Raw genomic sequence first — 20,405 nt, 5'->3', positions numbered from 1 at the left:
AAGTATAATGGTAACATTTTTGGTTTTAGAAAGTAATTCATCTTTTTATTTGCACCACCCTCTCTATTTCATTTGAGACAGCAAACTAAGAAACCTTAATCACAGGAAGATAGAGGTGCTCTGACAATTAAAAGTCTGTTGAAATGGCAGAAAGCTAACCTATGTTATATTGTTCTTGCAAGGTTCACATCTTGAAAATGTTCCGGGCATACTCAGATTTATACCATGGACAAATTCTAGGAATCATCTCTGAACCTTGGATCAACCAAACCTAACACATAAATTCTCCTCATTTCTAGAGATGTCCTGGGTAACTGTGATAACAGGTGCTCTAGAAATATTCCATTTGGAGATCTATAATAAATTCTGCAAAATATATTGACAAAGGCCATTCTAAAAAATATGTGGCTTTCATATTTCAGTGGCTTTATAGACCACTGGTATATAGTTTAACTGCTGACTATGATCAATGAACCAATATGACAAACTGTTTGGAAATCCACACTCTCTTATAATACACCTATTCCATTTTTATATCCTTGGAAGATGGGTTTTTGTAATCAGAGGGTAATTTTGGTGCTATACATTAGTTCAGATTCAAAGGGGAAAAAAGGTGCTTTGGGTATACGTGCTATAGGTACATGTTTAACCCTGTTGGCAAATGATCTCTTCCACTGGCTATGGAAGGAAGACATGTGATCCCAGGAAAAGGAATATGTGGTTCACAGAGCTATGGGCACATGCTACTTGTGCACCTTCAAAGTACCATTTTCCCTTCTAATCCACAGCCCTTCCAATCTGAAAAGAAAGCAAAAACCATTCAATAATTGCTTTAAATTCCTTGTCAATGGAAGTCAGGCTAGTTTTGTTTTTATTCTTTTGATAGGTCTTTATAATACAGCGGTTGAAAAAGGCTTTATAAACAAGTCAAGTTTATAGTTTATGTTTTGGTGTTCCCAAGTATTTTTTTGAAGTTCTAAAATATTATAATTAGTTCTTTTTAGATTTTAATAATATGTCTGAAATTAAGTTGAGTTTGCTTTAGCTAGCTATTAATTTAGTGTTGTTGTTTTCCAACTATACCTTCAACAGAACTGATTGAAAAGACCATATATTAAATGTCTCAGCTAATAGACTGTGATGTTTCTCGGTGTCATACAATATATGTGGGTACATGTATAATTTTTTATTTATTTATTTATATTTTGTCATGTTTATGTAGTGTATATTGGAGGCAGTGACCCTTTGAGAGCTGTATGCAATGAAATTTCATTTTAATGTAGGCCAATTAGTGTACATTTAAAGTGAGAATAAAGTTGTTCTAAGTCTAAGGAAATTGGAACTATTTCCCCTGCATCATAGTGTTTTGTAGTCTGGATGACCCAAATAATATTGAAAGCAGCCTTTAGACACTGCTGTCAAAAGGAAACTTTGGCTGAAATGAATGTTACTGAGCTCTTTGGATCTTGCACATGGATTTTTTTTTTATGAGGCTGGAAACTCTGTGCTAAATAAAAATTATGTTTAAACGTATCACTGAATCTTTAAAATATAAATCAAACTGCTCTGTTTTAATAGGAAGAAATACTGAAGAAGAAGAAGCTATGATGCAAGAATGGTTCATGTTAGTCAATAAGAAAAATGCCTTGATAAGAAGAATGAATCAACTTTCTCTTCTGTAAGTATGTCTTGATTTATGAATTACAATGCAAAAGTTGTTAATTTTTCTGCTTCCTTTTAGAACACTTTATAGCAGTGGTTCTCAAACTGTGAGGTTGTCACAGGTGGTCCACGAGGCTTGAAAAAAATGTTATGATTTAACTCTTGAGTTAAGTCTTGGGGATCCTAGCCATGATCCGTGGCCACAAAAGGTATTTAAAGGGATCTGTGATAATGAAAAGGTTGAGAACCTGAATAGGCTAGGCTAGGCTAGGCTAGACTAGACTAGAATACAGTACAGTACAGTACAGTACTTTATTTGGCCAAGTGTGATTAGATATACAAGGAATTTGTCTTTGGTGCAGATTATTTACTCACATATAGTGAAAATTTATTAAACTTAAGAAATAACTCAGTTTTCGCTCATTTCAGATAGAAGCTTATGAAACGTATACTTCTGTAAACATAGTACCAGGCTCAAAAATTGGAACATGAAAATTAATGGTTCCTCTACATACCAATCCATTTTAATTGAGAGATTCACAGATTCTTTGCATGTGAGTAGAACTCTAACTCACATAGACATTAGTTCCTTCGTGTCAGTCATTCTTTGCATTTCCTGATAAGAATGAACTTGATTTGCCCTTCTAGAACCAATGGAAAAATTAGAATGTTTTGGTCTTCAGACTGTTGATCTTTCCTGGATTTGTTAATGCTGTAGTCTACTTAAAAATAATAAAGTTAGGTAAAATAAATATGAAACGTAAAAGATATTTCAAAATACGTATTTTGTGAACAAAAACAATAATACAGTTTTTGTGAGGATTTTCTAAAACTAAAATGGAAAAAATTAGAATATAATAAATTTATATTCAAATGTATGTTTATCAGAAATATGCCAATCTGTGCATTCTTAGCTTCACACTGAACTGAATACCAAAACTCTTTCCACCACCTATAAATTGGAAGACAAATGTGTTTCAGATTATAATAGGGAGAAAAAACTTGAATACATATACAGAGTAAACGATTACATTTTGGTATGGAAATGTCTAAATACAATTTATGCTAAATGCTAGGCTGACAATCAGACAAAGTGAACTATTTAGATGAAGTTTCAAATATTGGTTGAAGTAGGGAAGAAAGGAAGTGATTTGCATTATCTGCATTCTTTGTAATGCCCATTTTACCTACCCATAGGCAGATACAGAAATTCCCACTACAGGCAGCGAAGGGAATATGGGTTAGGAGTATAAACAGTTTAAACATTACAAATAACACAGACAAGACCTTGATCCCAGTTCAGGACATTTGTGCACCTAATTTAGTACTGCATGTTCTGATTGGAAGTTGTTCTTTAAAATCTCTGGGTTATTATCCAGGTCTGTAAACTGACTAAGCCAGAGTTTCATGGCATAAAGTGGGCTCGCACATCTAATTCACATCCTAAAGTGCTATAGGAGGAGAGGCCTTGGGAAGAACACATGATGTCAATCTGGGTTCCCAACTTCATGAATCGCGGTTTATAAATCTTGAACCGTCTTCCAAACTGTATGGTTTCCAAGCATCAAACGCCACTATCACCCGATACTTCTTAAACAAAAACATTAAGCCAAGAGCAGAGAATGGAAGATCATTTTACAGGACTATAGGTGAAGCTATTTATTAAAGGAAATGAAGGTGAAACTATTTTGTCAGGTGAATGATAAAAATGAAAAAAATGAAGGGCAAGCCTTGTTTGAAAATACACAAGACCCTTTCAGAAAATCACTCAACTCTGGCAGGATGATTTTGAGGATACACTTTCCACCATTTTTTCTGTGCAGGACATAAAAAAATGAATGTCTTTCCATGAAGCAACAATTGCTATTAGTCTTGATGGTATCCCTGACCACTACTGTACAGCTGGTCTTCCATCCTCTTCAGTGTATTACTTGCTAGTCTTCCAGAAGTATTTTTTTTTTAAATGATGATGCTGAACTCTGCAAACTCCAGAATATTCACCTCTGATACCCAGATCACAGGAACTATAGTAGCGATCTTTGGCTGCTTAGTAGTCAGGGTTCTCTGCTATCTTGATGTTCCCTGCTGCAACAAAAGCTTGCACCAAGCGCACATAGAGCTCTTAGAGAAACAAGCTGCATTTAAGGCAGGATTATTTAAACTGACCTCTCATTGGAGCCATACTTGTTCCCTCCATCTACTTATTATCTAATTTTATTTATAATTATAATGGATTGATTTGATCCTTCAGTCCTCTTAGTTTGGTGGTTAGTTTTAAATGGAAGGTTTTAAAAAGACTTATTTAATGATATTTTCTTAACTAGGGTAGAATTGGTGAAATAAAGCAATCTGAAGTCAGCTGACCTCCTTCTTCCATGCATGATGTTTATGAATGGACATACTCTTACCCAGAATCAATGAGAACCAGAAAAATAACTGCATGCTATATATTTAATAGTATGCATTTTGTAGCCCTCAAAAGAAGTGTCCTTCTCAAAAACACACTCAGGCAGCAGACTGATCCTTAACCTCCATGCAGATTTATTGACCAACTCCCTCTCCTAAAGTCCGAAATGCAAACAAATTCTTTTTCTATCTTTTAATTTTTTGTTAAAGACATTTAGCTGAGAGCAGTGGAGTGCAAAGCACTGGCTCAAAGTTACCTGCTAGATGGAACACAGGGCCTTCTGAAGCAAAGAAAGATTGTGGTCTATGTAGCAGAAACCAAAGCTTGCCTCAAAATATTCAAAAATGAAATTTTAAAATATTTACAAATTGAGGAAAAATGTAAATGAAGCATTTTCGAGTTGCTGTAGTGCAATACATTGTAGAAAGTACTGTATACAGTACTTTCCAATGAATGTTGCAAGTTAATATAAGGAGCGTTTGGAAAAACTGATCCTATCTGAATAAGGTTTTATTCTTACATATCATTTGTATAGAGTAGCTTAATCCTAGAGAAAAAGTCAGCTTAGAGTCCTAAAAATCAATCAAAATTAAAGGTTCTTTTAAGTATTTAATGATTTAGTAATTAACATATTGATGAACTTCTACAATTTGCCTAGGGAAAAGGAACATGACTTAGAAAGGCGGTATGAACTACTGAACAGGGAGCTAAGAGCCATGCTTGCTATTGAAGGTAAGAAATGCTTAAAAGATACATTTTTCTCTGTGGACAATAATTTTTTTAGATATCGTTGAAAACCTAAATCTGACGGACAATATACACAGGAAGCCTGGAAAAATGTAGAACTCTCAATGCACCTTATTAAAATGAAATTGAATTCATGATAATTTGGATGGCATTTATTTTGATACATAGCTCTATTTTTGCTTCAGTACAAAATAAAGAAAAAGTATATTTCATTATTTTTATAAGGTAAACATTTTAGGTAGGCCTCATCTATCTTCAGTACAAATATGCTTTTCTTAAATTAATACTTCATTGGACAAAAGAACCAAAAGGATGTATTTTCTTCATTCTCTAGCTTCCTAAAAAGCTAGTCACTTCATCTAAATGGAAACTTATGTATAGATTGACATAGGGATATATTGTACAATTGCCTTCTCTTCCTGATACTTTAAATTACTGTACAGTAATCCAGAGGATGATTTATAATAAAAATAAACATCAAGATAGATTAAACTAACTTTACTTTATTAGTTATTTAAATACATCCCAGTTGTTGTTTTTAATAAAGCTGTCATTACTTGTATCTTTCAGCCTCAAATTCTGTATTTACAGTTCAAAGATGTTTACTTAAAAGTTAATCCTTTGGGTTCTGTAAAATGTGTAAGATGGACCTTTTGTCTAATCAATTTAAATTGATTTTGCTATTCTGTATTGACCTCCTAACCCTTTGACTGTCCATGGTAATTTCGTTCTTCACCTGATAAGGTACCTGATCCATAATAAATCAATTCTAATTAGTTTAGAGGCTTTGCTGAAAGCATGAGTTTGGAGGGGAAAGCCATGAAGTGCCAGGTAGCTTTCTTAATCCACCTCTTTGTATTTTCTTAACCAGAGTTGAAAATAATAGAAATCCTGAATAAAATCTACATCCAGAACATGTTCATCACATTCTAAAAAGGGACCTGACAGCTAAAAATATATTCTAGAAGAAAACTCTGAGCCCAGTAATCTAAAAAGTATTGTTTTATAGACCACTATACTTTAAGTAATTGCAAGAAGTAGCAATGTGTTGGTTTTTTAACAATATTATGAAGCATGCTTTAAGAATAAAACTGAGTCAGAAACCTTATACCATCTCTCATACATAACACACCCCATTATAATGCTTTTAACAGCAATTGTCATGTCTCCGCTTTCAGTGGACTTTTTAAATTGGATAGCATTTATCAATCATTTCCTAGTAACTAAATTTTATTTAGAAATTTAGTAATTAGTCTCATCTACAAACAGAACAGTTTCAAGCAGTGGGGCAAGAAAACTTACACTTCTGGCTATTACCTTTACTCTGTCCTGGAAATTAAGAATTTAAATCTAGAACAGATCTGAGAGTGGGCACAGGGAGAAAGAAGTCTTATTGAACAAGCTAAAATCTACTTGTGAGACATTTATTTTTTTTAGAAAGACTCATATAGCCCCCCCCCATATTGTGAGCATAACCCAAGGCAGTGCATAAAGCAGTAAAAACAACAAAACCCCTCAAACAAGCTGAATAAAAATTAACAAAAATTAAATCAAAATGAGTGGTACTGTTTTAACACATACATTTTACACGGCTGTAGCTTCATTCTACCCTATTACTTATGGTAACAGCCAGCTGTTTTTCTGGAAGACAAGGAGCCTAGGTGACTTACTTGGATCACTGGGGAAAGATTATTCTACAAGGACAGGTACATAGAAAGGTGTGCTTCCCTAGGATCCTCGAGATGACATTATTTAAGGGAAGGGAGCTGGAACACATCAACCTTATCTGGCCTGGTGGAACAGGCATAATTTTTCAGGGGAGGCAGCTTACAAGTAGCCTTGTCTCATTTAGGGCTTTTAAGGTGATATCCAGCACATTGAATTGCTTCTGAAAATAAATTGGAAGACAGTGCAGTTTAGGCAGCAGCAGTACAGTATAGTATTGGTATGTTCTGGACCAGTTGTGGTTTCTTGATGGTTTTCAAGGGCAGCTTCATGTACAGCACACTAGAATAATCCAAGAGAGAACTGACAGGGCATGAATGTCTGTAAGCAAGGCTTCCTGCTCCAAGAATGGCTACAGTTGGCCCCCAAGATGGATCTCTACAAAGGTTCCTCAGTCATGGCTGCCACCTCCTCCTAGAGCAGGAGTTTGTAAATCCAGGCATCAGCTGTGTCCAGGACAGTGCTGCCCTCGCAAGAATCAAAGATTACGTATCATTGGGTCCAGGAGGCCCAGAAATTCAGAATGACACTGTCTTGGTAGGGTTGAGTTGAAGTTGATTCCTTCCCATCCAAACATCTTTACATCTTCTAGGCTGTGGGCCAACATTTGAGGATTTTGCCCTCAAGTTACCTCACTCTATTTCATTCTGAATACACATACTGGGCGGCCTATCAATACTCTATTAACACAATTATAATGCATTGTGACAGTGTTCAAATGGCACAACTGGTTGTTCACTCAACCCACACATAGCAAACCCTTACACTATTTTTTAAAAAATTCTCAGTTGATTGTTTCTTGCACACCATGTATCTATACAATTGTCATCAACTCATCCTAAAGAATCCACATAGTGTCTTCTTCATACTGTGAAAATATTAACTTCTATTAGTTTTTCACAGTGGTGTACAGGCAAATCTCTAGAGGCAGTTCTCCTGCAACCAGGGATCTTCTATCAGTGGGAACTAGGGGAACAAATCAGAAGCAATGTCTGCCAATGTCTCCTAGCAATCATGAACATCAAGAAATGGTTCTTGATCTGTTACTCAACTGACCCAAGATATTTTTTTAATTAACAAATCCATTATTTGAGAGCGCTTTCTCTTTTTTTCTGGCACAAGTGTCTGTCATACCACTTCTTTTTTTTTTCACTCTCTTCTTCCTGGAAAAATGAGCAATTGTGAATAGACAAATGAAAAGTAGACTTGCTTGGCCAAGAAAGCGGTAAATCAAGACAGCAACATCGGAGCACCACTTCAGCGAACCTTCACTCCCCCCCCCAAAAAAAGTAAAGGCTAAAAGAAATAAAGTCACCATTGTCCATATGCAGTGGACAAGGCAGCTAAAAATGCAATAGCTGAGCAGGAGAAAAATGTTTGCTTTGTTTCTTTCTTTGTGTGATAAGGAAATTAGTTGTATATGCATGGCACTTAACTTCCAGCTGGGTAGGACAGTAGCCAGTTCCTGGTCTATTCCAGTCAACAGAGGAAACTGCACAAAACCTTACAGTATGATCAGCATGAGTTATATATTATTTTGTGCCATTGCAGGGTGATGGTGTGAGGATGGGTTAACAAAGTTTGTCAGCAGCTTTTCAGGAGGCTCTGGAGCCAATACCAAAATTTTGGGCTGTGCACACCCTGTAGTCATGATTTGTAAAGCTCTATTATGTATGGATCCAGGCCTTCAAACAATCAAAAGTGTACATTATGAAGCTTTGTAAATAGAAAATTTAAATAATCCTATAACCTTATTTCCATCAAAAGTGTTGGCCTTGTGTGTATAGCCATGCTTGCATATATTTGCAGCCTGTTCTGCAGTGGTTTCCGTATTTCCCAGCTGGAGAGCAAATTTCAGGAGGTGATAGTCGGAGATGCTGTTTGACATCCCATCATTTGAATATGCAGTTTCACAGAGTTCAGCATTGTCCTATTTAACATGAAATTGTTGAGGAGTTTAATCGCATTGTACAATTTAGAATTGTACAAATAACAGGGATATAAATAATTTAATATCTATCTATAAAACAGCATATAATCTACCTATTTGCAGTTATGTACTTAAATGCAGATGCTGCTCATTCCCATCCTGAGACATTTAACTTTATAAAAGATTTTTGTCAGATTTGCTTTCAAGTTGTGTATTGGTCCAAAGCTCTCATTATCAAACTGTGAAGGAGACGCTTTTCAGAGTTGCACTTAGTTCCTACGCACATCACCTTTAAGAAAAAGATCCACAATCTGACCTTTTAACTTGTAGTCTTACTAGTTATGTAATAGCTTTATAGAAATCTTACCTTTTGGAATAGAATAAAATTACACTACATGGGTAAGAAAGGCTGGATCTCCGAATGAGTTGCCAGGTTGTTCATATGTGTTTTCATGAAACATGAAGGAGGTCCATAATTACTGCAGAATCAAATTGTCTCACTGACACTAGCTGAGTGTTGAGAATCTTCATGTGTGGATGGTCCTTTTGGTTCAAATTTAATGCCTTCTTGAAAAAGATTATGTTCCTGTTTTGCACACCCTAGGGGAGAGGTGGAGGCATAGTTTTCCATCCAAGAAATGGATCTTCTTTAGAATGTTCTACATTTATTCTTGGCTTCAAGTTTGAAGTGTGTGCACTTCTTAAAGGATTTGTGCATAGGTTCACTATTTTTGTAGTTACGATTTATATGATAAGCTTTTTATATTTAAAATCAATAGGTAATCCTGTGGAGGAGCTTATCCTCTAAAACCCCATTTGTAAATCTATTTAAGTTTTGTTACATAGTTCTGGCCACAGTACTCCATAGATTGATTAGCTTCAGCAGTAGAATTCTATCAAATGGATGATGATCATGATCATGATGGAAACTCTTTCAGGATTGTCAGTTGACTGGAATTAAAGCTAAGACTTTAATTACAGTCACTCAATATACTCTTTACAAAATTCATGTTAATTTTCATCAAAACTGTCTTATTTTATAGTGACAACCTTGAAAGTTTTGTTTTTTGTTTTTTTTTAATTGTAAAATATAAATCATTTTCATTCTGATGTTTTTCTTCCAGAATGCTTGTCATGGTCTTTTTATAAAAATACAAAGATATAAATATCAGTAAAACAAATACATCTCTGCTGTAATTGTCATGAATGTATATTAAACAATGAAGTATTAAATTCTAAAGTTCCTTAAGAATTGAACATTACATACAAATACTTAATATAAGGCAGTAGTTGATGAGTCTACATAGACAACCATTTATAGTACAAAGTAATAGAGTGAAAGGTTTGTAATTCTTGTTAATACTGCAGTCAATCCTGTGAGGGAGATGGCCGTTTCCCTATTAGGTAGGTAGGTAGGTAGGTAGGTAGGTAGGTAGGTAGGTAGGTAGGTAGGTAGATAGATAGATAGATAGATAGATAGATAGATAGATAGATAGATAGATAGATAGATAGATAGATAGATAGATAGATAGATAGATAGATAGATAGATAGATAGATAGATGACAGACAATATATGTTTAATAGATTGTGTGGTGTGTGTGTGAGAGAGAGAGGGGGAGAGGGAGGGAGCACACTCAAAAGGGCTGTATCCATATCAGGATTAAGAATAATGATACTCAGAACCCAAAGGGTTACAGAAACACAGATTGTTTGGGTTGCAGCCCTTCACCTATTTATTTGGAGTAAATCTGATTGGATTTATTTGGGACATAAGATTCCACATGTATAGAATTGCAGTGTTAATCCTAACAAACATTTTAGCTTTTTATCCCCTTTAAACAACTTACATTTATAAGATATAACCAATTATCTTAAATTTCAAAGGCAGTTTTCTTTGTGACATGGGAGGGAATTTAGCTGCTGTTTTGAAGCAACATATTTTTGTATATATTTTTAAGAATGTATCTTGGCCAATAGTTCCAAATTTGCTGTTGTCAGAAGAGAGAGAAAGAGGGAGGAATACCTGTACCTGAAGTGAGTTCACCTGAAATTAGTAGAACTTTTTTCTATATAATTGCAATGAGGAGTAACTGTGGTATGTACAAAGAAGGTTCAGGTGATTGCTTAAGCAGGTTGTTCAAAAATGTTTTCATCTAAGACTGCAGTATAATTTTGGATATCTGGTTATTATCCCATAGTGTGATCAGCAGAATTATTATGTCTATTATTTACTTTGATCAGAATATTTCACACTATTTACTTCTGAATGTAAATAAAATTATATTTAGTATCTTAATGAAACTGTGGTACTTATCCAATAAAGAAAGCTTTGCTTAAATTGGTTTTACATAGAAAACGAATTCCAGAAATCTGTGGTTTCATTTCAAAGAATGTTTTTTGAACAGTATTTTGGATAATAGAGTTTGGACCAGTGATGAAATCCAATTTTTTTAACTACCGGTTCTGTGGACGTGGCTTGGTGGGTGTGGCAGGGGAAGGATACTGCAAAATCTCCATTCCCACCCCATTTGGGGCATTTGTCGGTTCTCCAAACTACTCAAAATTTCTGCTACCGGTTCTCTGAACTGCTCAAAATTTCCGCTACCGGTTCTCCAGAACCTGTCAGAACCTGCTGGATTTCACCCTTGGTTTGGACATTCTTTCAGTCTAGAGATAGTAATTGTTCCAGCTTTACTTTCCAGTTTCGAATGTACGAATTAAAATGTAACATTTTCACAAAGTTATGTATAGAGGTTATTTTTCTTCCATTCAATGGTGTCCAGTTCTCAGATTACCTGGACAAGTCCCTTCAATTTTCTTAGCAAGGTTTTTCAGAAATTGTTTGCTATTGCTTCCTCCAAGGGCTGAGAGAGAGCAACTGGCCCAAGGTCACCCAGCTGACTTTGTGCCTAAGGTGAGGCTAGAATTCACAGTCTCCCAACTATTAGCCTGATCCCTGAAATGCTATTCCAAATAGGCTTTCTATCTGTATAGGTTAGAAACATGTTTTTCTTAAATTAAAATGCAGGTGCTGGCTATTGCTGAATAATAGAAAAATCTATAAGTTATAAAGGGTAGAATTGTGTTGGTTCCTCTTCTTCTGAGTGAGATATCTAAATAAAATAGTTATTTTCTGCTTCTCTGCATGACCATGCATTCCTCTTATGTCTATTAGTATGCATATGCTAATTATGCATATTGGAAAAGCAATTTAAAGACTGGTCCACACATTCCTGGTTTTTTATAGCCATTCTAAACTTTATTGGATGAATCTGCATCTAATTTTTAATTTGTAAATACAAAACCAAATTCACTCTGGCACCACTTGCTTTCATAAAGCTTCTGAACAGTTTTCTGCCTTGAATAAATTTTGCTTTGCAGGGGGGGTCAGGGGGATTTGAACCAGCACATTCTTGTGTGGTTTGTGAAGATTCACATGGTAACCATTGGGGTGCATTGTTAGGTTTATCTGAATAAGCACCAGCCATGTGAGGCTTAACATGATTGCTCAGGGCAATGGACAGGGAAGAGAGAAATCCAAAAGACTTCTAGTGCCTTTCCTCTGCTTTTTTGGGAAAGTTGATAGAGGACACCACATGAGTCAGAAGCTGTGGAGGGTTTTCTGTGTTGTTGTTGTTGATGATGATGATGATTTTTTAAAAGGTGGGTGTCCTGTTTCTCTCCTGCTTCTAATTTGTTCCTCTATCTCTCTCATCATCCCCTTCTCCTTCTCTTCATTGTTTACCTTCCTAATGAGGGAGGCGGGACAGGGTGATAGTTGAGTGACAGATACAGGCCCTTGCTGTCTGGCCTCTAGAGCAGTTTGTTTGGTGTGGTCCAGTGTTAAAACTGCCCTTTTTAATGAAACATTGATACTGTTTGTCTTATAAGAAGAGACATCAGCAAAGAGACCTGACTAAATATGATAGGATCTCATTCCTTCTATGACCTCTTGAAATTAAAAAATAAAGCAAACCTGAACAATGGAAGAAAAAGATATAAATTCTTACATATACAAGTTGTCTTCTTGTGGCTATTAACAAATCTGGAAATTATGTGAACTTAAGGTTCAGTTTATTAGAAAAAAGTATCAAATAATCTGTATTGTTATGGGGAAAATTTGAATTATATTATTTAGTAGATGTACTTTAATTTCATAGGAGAATAAACTAATTGTTGATTCTCGTTTTAAGGTTATTCTGAGGTGCCTAGTGACCAGTGTGAGCTATTTTCAACTGCTAAAATATAGCAAAAGGGAAAAAAGGAAAATTATAATCAATTTTTAAGAGAAAGAAAATTGCATTGTGGTAAAGTTTTATTGTATGTTGTTTTGCAGTTTTCAATCTGTATCTTTTTCTGGTTCAGAAACAGAATCTCTGTAATATACTGCAAGGGGTGGAAGTTATTTAGGAATATCTGTAATAAAAAAGAGATCATAAACATTAATAATAATGCAATCTTTTGCATATCTTTTCTTAAATATGATTTGTTGAGTAAAACATTTTTTCCCAAATACATGAATATAGGAAAATTACAACCCCCCCCAAATCACAATCCCCCCAAAGCTTATTTCATTTCATACATGTTTATGTTATTGACTAATATTACTCAAAAAATTTCCATAGTTTTTTTTAATAATACTGAAAAATATTGGATCTGATTTTATCAAACAGTATGTGTAAAAGTCAAATTAGATTTCTTGTAGTTATATGGATCCATAGGAAAGTGAAATAATCTCTTATACAAAGGACGTGGCTCTATTATAGAAACCAGAGCAGTGACACTGATTTCTTTAGATCATATGTATATTAAGTATTCAAAGAACACATTTCTGAATTTCTTCTCTTTTCAGACTGGCAAAAGACTGAAGCTCAGAAGAGGCGGGAGCAACTTTTGCTAGACGAACTTGTTATTCTCGTTAATAAGCGTGATGCGCTGGTCAGAGATTTAGATGCCCAAGAAAAACAGTACGTTTCATATTTTTGATAAACTCCAGTAATAAAATCAAGTTTTCCTTGCATTGTATTTAAGTTTAAATGTTCAAGAAAAAAACCTTCAGGAGAAGGTCAGTCATCCGCCATTGAAGCAATTAAATCTCCTTAGGTCCTGCATTTTGGTAACATGATCTGCTACTACTTCTTACCTATGGAAACAGATGGTGTAACCTGGTCCCTGAAGTGGCTGTTCCCTTAAACTCCTTATCTGTGCATGACTCCTACATTGAAATGTAAAGCAGAATTTTGTTAGGAAAACAACTGACAATTGTATTTAATTTTTTAGGGCTGAAGAAGAAGATGAGCATTTGGAAAGGACACTTGAACAAAACAAAGGAAAAATGGCCAAGAAAGAAGAGAAATGTATCCTTCAATGACTAACTTTCATGGCCCAAGATGCTGTCACTTTTTGTAACTTCAGCCTTCTTACATTTTGGATATATGCCGACAAGACTAGAAAAACTAAATCACAAAAAGACCTTTTAAATTTTCAGAATTTTCCATTTGGCCAGATCAGCTTTATCTTAAATTGATTTCTGATTCTCTTCCCCCTTTTCATTCAAGCAACAGGGTTTCAGAATTAGCTTTCCACCAGGATTTTTTAATGGGTTTAATTATCTTAAATAAGTTTGCTCCCAAATGTTTAAGCAGCCATCCAGTTGTGTAAGAAGGGAGAAAACCTTAGCATTGTGTTTTTAGTTAAAAGAACTTGTTCTATGTAGTCACTTAGCAGAGAAAGAAGGAAACATATGCTCAATTGTTTCCTCTAGTTCTGCCATATGTAATATTAAATATGCTATCAACCATTTTATTGTTAGATCATACTCATACCATTTCTTTCAATGTGCTATATTTACATGCATTTTTCAGCTGCAGTTTTACACTTTCATTGTAAGTACAATTATAAAATTTAAGGCTTTCTTATGTGCTCGGAGAGCAGTTCTTTTTAACCAATCTTTCAAGTGTCTTGCAACTTAAAAAAAGTGATTGTAAAGATAAGGCTAACTGAAGTATGATCAGTTTACAGAAAATTCTTCTTTTGAGGCTACCCCATTTTTATTAATTATTTATTTACCCATTAGTTTAGTTCCCTTTTCTTGATCTTGTGCTGGACCTCTGCACTCTGGTTCTACAGTGCTGTTAATATTTATTCTGTATCCATCAGGGGTCTGTCTTGCCATTGTTTGCAAAATCTTGCAAGTAAATATATCCTTCTCTAGCATCATGCTCATTTTTGTGGAAATGGTTATGTTTATTTATTACAATACCAAGTTATGTATAAATTTTCAATAAAAGCTGGATCTTTCTTATCATAGCTGGGCTGGGCTGCTTTTTTATACATTTCAAATCCAGGTATTTCTGTAGGATCTTATGGTGGCATAATTGTCAGCCCAAAACACAAAAAACACTCTCCCTCCCCTTCTTTTTCAGTTTGAGAAATTGGAACTAATTGGGACAGCATTAATCTCTTTTTTGTTTGTAATCATTACATATAACTTATTTATTGTTTAATATTTATAATTATTTTACAAATGTGTTACACAAAGATTGGGCACTCATCTGTCCCTGTAAGTTTATGTAAATTACAATAATTTGTTAATTTGTTCAGCTACAATAATTTGCTTTTATTCATCGAAAATAAATACAGCTGAATTCTGTGAAGCAAACTGCTTAGAAATTGCTGATGTGCTATATGTGTATCCAAAGTTTTTTTTTTTTTAAATCAGCATATTCCACATATCTCTATCAACAAATAAGTTGTATTGAGCACAGGGCTTTCTTCCAGATAAATGTGTATAGGATTTCAGCCTAAGCAACTTCTTATTTTTACAATTAAACCTGTAGCCCAGGATCTGGCATTGATATACTCTGCCCTGTTCAACAAGTCTGAAGGATATTTTAAAGCAGTGCCAAGACAAGTAATTCATTCTTCTGAATGTGAGTTGAATTGATTTAACCAGAAATTGAATCAGATGAGTTTTATTCTGACAAGATTTAAATTAAAGGGTTATTTGCAGTGGGAAAAGTTTGGAGCAGAGTGGGTCTTACAAATGTGGATCTTGTTCTACTCCTGTCTGGACACAGCTCAGATCACTTTGCTGGTTGAGTAGATGTAAAACTCACTAGAAAACTGGGGGTGGGGGGGAGGCAGAGAGAGAGAGAGATTCACAATCCAGATCAGGGGTTTATATGGGAAGGGAGGGGGGAACAAAAAGCGTTGCAAGGAGAATCCCCGATATGTTACAGAATCCACATCGTGAATAATCCGGTTAAAATGATAACAAGTGCCAGTGTAAATACGAGGGAACTGCGCCTTGTGCCTTTGGATGTATTCATAATGGGAATCGCTTTCTGCCAGGCGTTCATATGCTAAATGAATTAAACCTCTTATCTTCGTCGATGACTGGATGAAATTCAGGACAGAATCTCTCTCATTCTCTTCTCCCTTCTACCCTCCCTCTCTTCTTTTCCTCCTCCCCCTTTCTTAAGTCTCCCCCACGCCGTACGCGACCTCTTCCTCGCGTATTTCTCTCGACACCCCCCCCCTCTTGCCTGTCCCCCCAACAAAGGCGACAAATTCCACCGCCTCGGTCTGCCTTTAAAAGCGGCGTTTAATTTGGGCCGAGGAGGAAGAGAGAGAGACGGGCAAGCGGCGGACCGCGTTACTCTTTGTTATGAGAAGCTCGCTTAATTCGCTTTGCCGGTTCCTGAGAGCCAGATTAGAATTTATTAATTTGCTGTTTAGCGTGTGTCTCCCTCCCCCTCCGCTGCCTCTCCAGCCCGGCGCTTCAACCAGGGGAGCTCCGCGAGGCTCCGGGCCCCCAGCGAAAGCCGACGGCAGGCCAGGCCCCGGAGCTTCCAGACGGCCAGGCGAGCTTCTTCGCCTGTGGCCCGCAATTCCCGCGGAAAACTCCCTTCCCCGGCACTAGCGGGGCTCGCACGCCTCTCGCCGAGTGGAAAAGTGGGCAGCTTGGAAGGACTGGTGGTTGCCGCCTTCCCGCTGAGGAGGGGGGGGAGGAGAGGCGACCCCACTCTGGAGTAAATTGGTCACGAACGGCCGGTCGGGCTGAGGCGATGCCACGCTTGGACTCGCTGCCCAAAGGTGGCACCGGCCAGGGGGGCTCGCCCGGCTGCGCCATTGGCTGGAGTTCTGTTTGGGAGAGTGGGGGGGGGCTGCCCGCTCTCTCTTCCCCCCCCCACCTCCCCGGGAGCGAAACCTTCTTCCCTCAAGGGAAGAGAAAGGGCGGGGTGAGCAGAGGCGGGCGCTGTTGTCTTGCCGAGCCTTTCCGCCCGGCCTCGGCCGATGGGGCTGGGCGGACCAAGGGCAATTTCTCGCGTGGGGCGAACACAGTGGTTGCGCTGGCAGACTTTCGAAACAAAAGGGAGCTCTGGGTCAAGGCAAAGGACAGGCCGCCTTCGAAAATAACCCCCGCGGGGATGGGGAAGCCGTCGGAAGGAAACGCCTTTGAGTCTTGGTGCGCTTTTAAGGGGTCCAGGCATTTTGCTGTAACTTTACCGTCGGGTCCCAAAGGTGCTTTTTTTCAACAGGCAACTGGCCTTTCTTTTGTTTTTCTTTGAAGACGTTTCGCTGCGCATCCAACAAGCTGCTTCAGCTGAGAGGCCAAAGGTCTTCAAAGAAAAACAAAGAAAGTCCAGTTGCCTCTTGAAAAAGCACCTTTGGGACAACCGTGACCTGGATGACTGAGAATCTCCACAGACATTTACTGTCCGGTAACTTCAGTGGCCGCCGCTTCTGGTCCCTGAAAGGATCCGGCTTCCCTTGATTCAATGAACGGGCATCTGTTACGAAGCTTCCGTCCTTCGAGAAGCCTTACCCGAAAAAGTGAACGCCATAGATGTTAGTCGAACTGCGCGGGGAACCGGGCTATTAAATTGGAGAGAAAATGGGGTGGGTGGTTTGTGTTTCTTGGCCTTCCTACTACGGACTCAAACGACTCCACCAGTAACAACCCTCCCCTGCCCCAAAATAGAAGAGATTCTGCCTCGCGAAGCTCCTCGTCCAGCTTTGAAGGGGATTATTATTTCCCTTTGTAATCCTCTCCCCCGCCCTTCTCCCGGCAATTACCGAGGGGGAAAAACTTCTTTGTTTCGAAAAAAAAAACTTTGTTGGGAGGGGACGCCTTAGGTGTCCCCCCCCCAAACACACACGGCCTCCTTCCAGGCACTGCAGCTGCACCCAGGCGCTTCTAACGACACAAAGACAGACGCAACCAGCGGGCGAGGCAAAGGGATGGAGTTTGGGGAACGGCCACAGTCAAAGAGGGCTAATCCGGGAGGCGAGGCGATGGCGGAGGGAGAGGGAGCCGGCCATTCGGTTCTTGGGCATTTGGGGCCCGAGCCAGCTTTTCCCCCGTTGGCCCGACCACCTCCTACTCTCGCACAGGCCACTTGCTTTCTCCTTCCACTACCCTTCCCTCCTCGGCCCATCAGCAGCGCCTAGAGAAAAAGAAGGGCTGCCTGCCGTGCTGTGGCTTACCTTCCTTCCCTTCCCCGGGCCTGCCTAGCCAGAAGCCCCGAGGGCGGCCAAGGCCAGGAGTGGGAGCCCGCTGATTCCAAACTGCGGGCGGTCTTGTCTGGTGATGCCCTTCCCAAAGTGATCCTTCGAGAAGCGGGGAAGCCGCCCGTTTAGGCCCGGCTTGCTAGGAACCCGGGCCAGGCTAAGAGGCGGGGGGGGCCAATGCCCTCTCGGGATGGGCTTCCTCCTCCAAGGGCTGCCACTTGTGCAGGGAGACACACATCCTCGTCGCCTTCCCGCACAGGCTCAACTTTTCCTGTGCCTGCTCTCTGGCTTCTCGCTTCCTTTCTGGCTCTGGTTCTGGTGCCCCCCTCTGCTGCCCTTAATCCAGGGGTTTTATGGGCTGAGCATTAAGGAAATTCGCCCGCAATTCGGGATTAGACAAATACTCTTATTACAGGGGGAGAAAAAACACACACACACACATAGAAAGAGGGAGAGAGAATGAGTAAAGCTTAGGGGTTTAGTGCTACTTGATACCCTGAGCTTTTCTCTCGACTTGGTCGTCTCGTTGGAAGTCTCAGACTTCCAGCGGCTGCCAGGCTCATTTCCGAAGGCCCGAGTAACGCTCCCCTGTGCCTTTCCTTTCCATCCCTCCTGTTCCCCTCCACAAGAGAGGAAGGGGCTATCCCAGCGACGGATAGGTAGCTATATAAAGTATATAAAGTGACCTAATCCAGACCTCCAATCTTGGATGGGAGTATAGCGGTGCGGGGGGGGGCTATTCTGTTCTGAGGATGGGGCTGCAGAAGAAAAGGCCTGCCTTCTCAAAGCTCGGGTTCATTCCCCACCCCACCCCCGCCCGCGAAGAATGGTCTCCGAAATGGACAATGTCTCAAGCGCCTAAGGGCACTTAGCCCTTCTTAGACTTTGCAAGGTAGTGGCCCCAGAAAGACCCCATTTGCTGCACCATCTTTCTCTCTCTCAGTGTGTATATGTGTGTGTCTCTCTCTCTTTTTGTGAATGGGCTGCGGCGTCTTTGTTCCGCGGAGAAGTGCCCGTGTCGCTGACTTTTGTGGGCAATAGAAGGATCTTGTAAACCTCTTTTCTCCTCTTCTCCCTCTCCTTCTCTCTCTCCCCTCCGTTTGATTAAATGTCCCCTCAACGAAAAAAATGTAATTTGGCCGAGCTGGCGGTCGCTCCCTTTGAACATTAGCTCGCTTTCAGCTCCAACTTCAATTAGAAGGAGTTGATTTTGAGAGATCAACAAAAGAACCTCACCAAAGCCTTATTAAAGGTCCTAAGAAGATCTCCCGGATCCTTTGAGAAGTAGTTAAAGAAACAGTGTGCTCCCCTCCTACGCTGTTACCGTATTTCATTGGGACTCCAAAGGAAAGTGTCTCTCCAGGAAAAAAAAGAGAATTCCACTTTGATGGTGCGGCCACTAAGTCCCTTCCCGAAGTCCTTTTATTCATTCGGTTAGCTCGGTTAGCAACCAGTTGATTCAGAAAAATCGCGATGGTGATTTTCATTTTGCTCTTTATGTGTTAAGAAGTTTTCCTTTTCTGTTAAAACTTTATATGTAAAAAAAAGAATTATCTGTAAAGGATTAGTGTTTATTAATATTTATGAGTCTGATACCCTCAATATGGCATGCACTGAGTGTGTTGTACATGTGCGAGTGTCTGGGAGAGACAGAAAGGAGAGAGCAATTGTGTATGTCTGTGTGTATGCAGGGAGGTGATAAACTCTTCAGTGGAAGATGCTGTAAAAAAGTATACAAAATGTATTATATATATATAACACACACACACACCTCTGATGAATGAATGTATAAATAATATTTATGACTACATAGAGCTCCGCAGAAGAAACCATCACAATCCTCTACATATTTTCCCGGGATTAGACCCCATTGAAGTCAGTGGGACCGCTTTATAACTACTACTGTATATATCTTTCATGAACGTTGGCGTAATGTTCACCAGCAAAATAATGTTTTATTTCGTTGGAACGTAGTGTGCAATAAAATTTCATATTAGAGAAGATTTTTGAAATGGTACTTGATTAAGTATGTATTCACAAGAATGGTCCTTAGCAAACTTCTAAGAGGGACGGTACCTAGTGGCATATTTCGTTAGACATACCGGCATACACTATATTAACTACAGGTATATAGCGAGGAAGGCGATGTTATCTAGACAATGGCAAATATCTATATAAGATCAATAACAAAGGTTGAAAGATGCTAAGTTCCTGTTTGCTTGCAGGATGCAAATCTTAACCGAAGTATCCGAGTTAGCCTACCCGAGCTACACTTTTCTGTTTGAAAGAAAACAGGTGAATCCCTTGAAGTGCACGCATTAGGGATCCTTGTATTCCTGTTCTAAATATAAAGACCATTTGGTAACTTTTCCGCTCTCAGAACCCGTTCTTTGCCAGCCACTAAATAGAAGATCTTT

At 38.7% G+C, this 20,405-nt stretch overlaps 1 protein-coding gene across 4 annotated transcripts in view; it reads left to right on the top strand.

The window, feature by feature from the left end:
- EHBP1 (EH domain binding protein 1) overlaps positions 1-14,779 on the top strand; it is a 285,605-nt gene extending 270,826 nt beyond the window's left edge. For all 4 annotated transcript variants that reach the window (XM_058182647.1, XM_058182659.1, XM_058182653.1 and 1 more), the window contains 4 exons: positions 1,579-1,678; positions 4,728-4,801; positions 13,325-13,439; positions 13,753-14,779. In XM_058182647.1, the coding sequence (XP_058038630.1) occupies positions 1,579-1,678; positions 4,728-4,801; positions 13,325-13,439; positions 13,753-13,843 (380 nt within the window). In that variant the 3' untranslated portion in view covers positions 13,844-14,779. The remainder of the gene's footprint in view (positions 1-1,578; positions 1,679-4,727; positions 4,802-13,324; positions 13,440-13,752) is intronic.
- The last annotated feature ends 5,626 nt before the right edge of the window (positions 14,780-20,405 follow it).

Source organism: Ahaetulla prasina, chromosome 1 (genome assembly GCF_028640845.1).
Source record: "Ahaetulla prasina isolate Xishuangbanna chromosome 1, ASM2864084v1, whole genome shotgun sequence".
NCBI classification, from domain to species: domain Eukaryota; kingdom Metazoa; phylum Chordata; class Lepidosauria; order Squamata; family Colubridae; genus Ahaetulla; species Ahaetulla prasina.
Note: the sequence above shows the minus strand (reverse complement) of the source record. Positions and strands in the feature narration are given on the sequence as shown.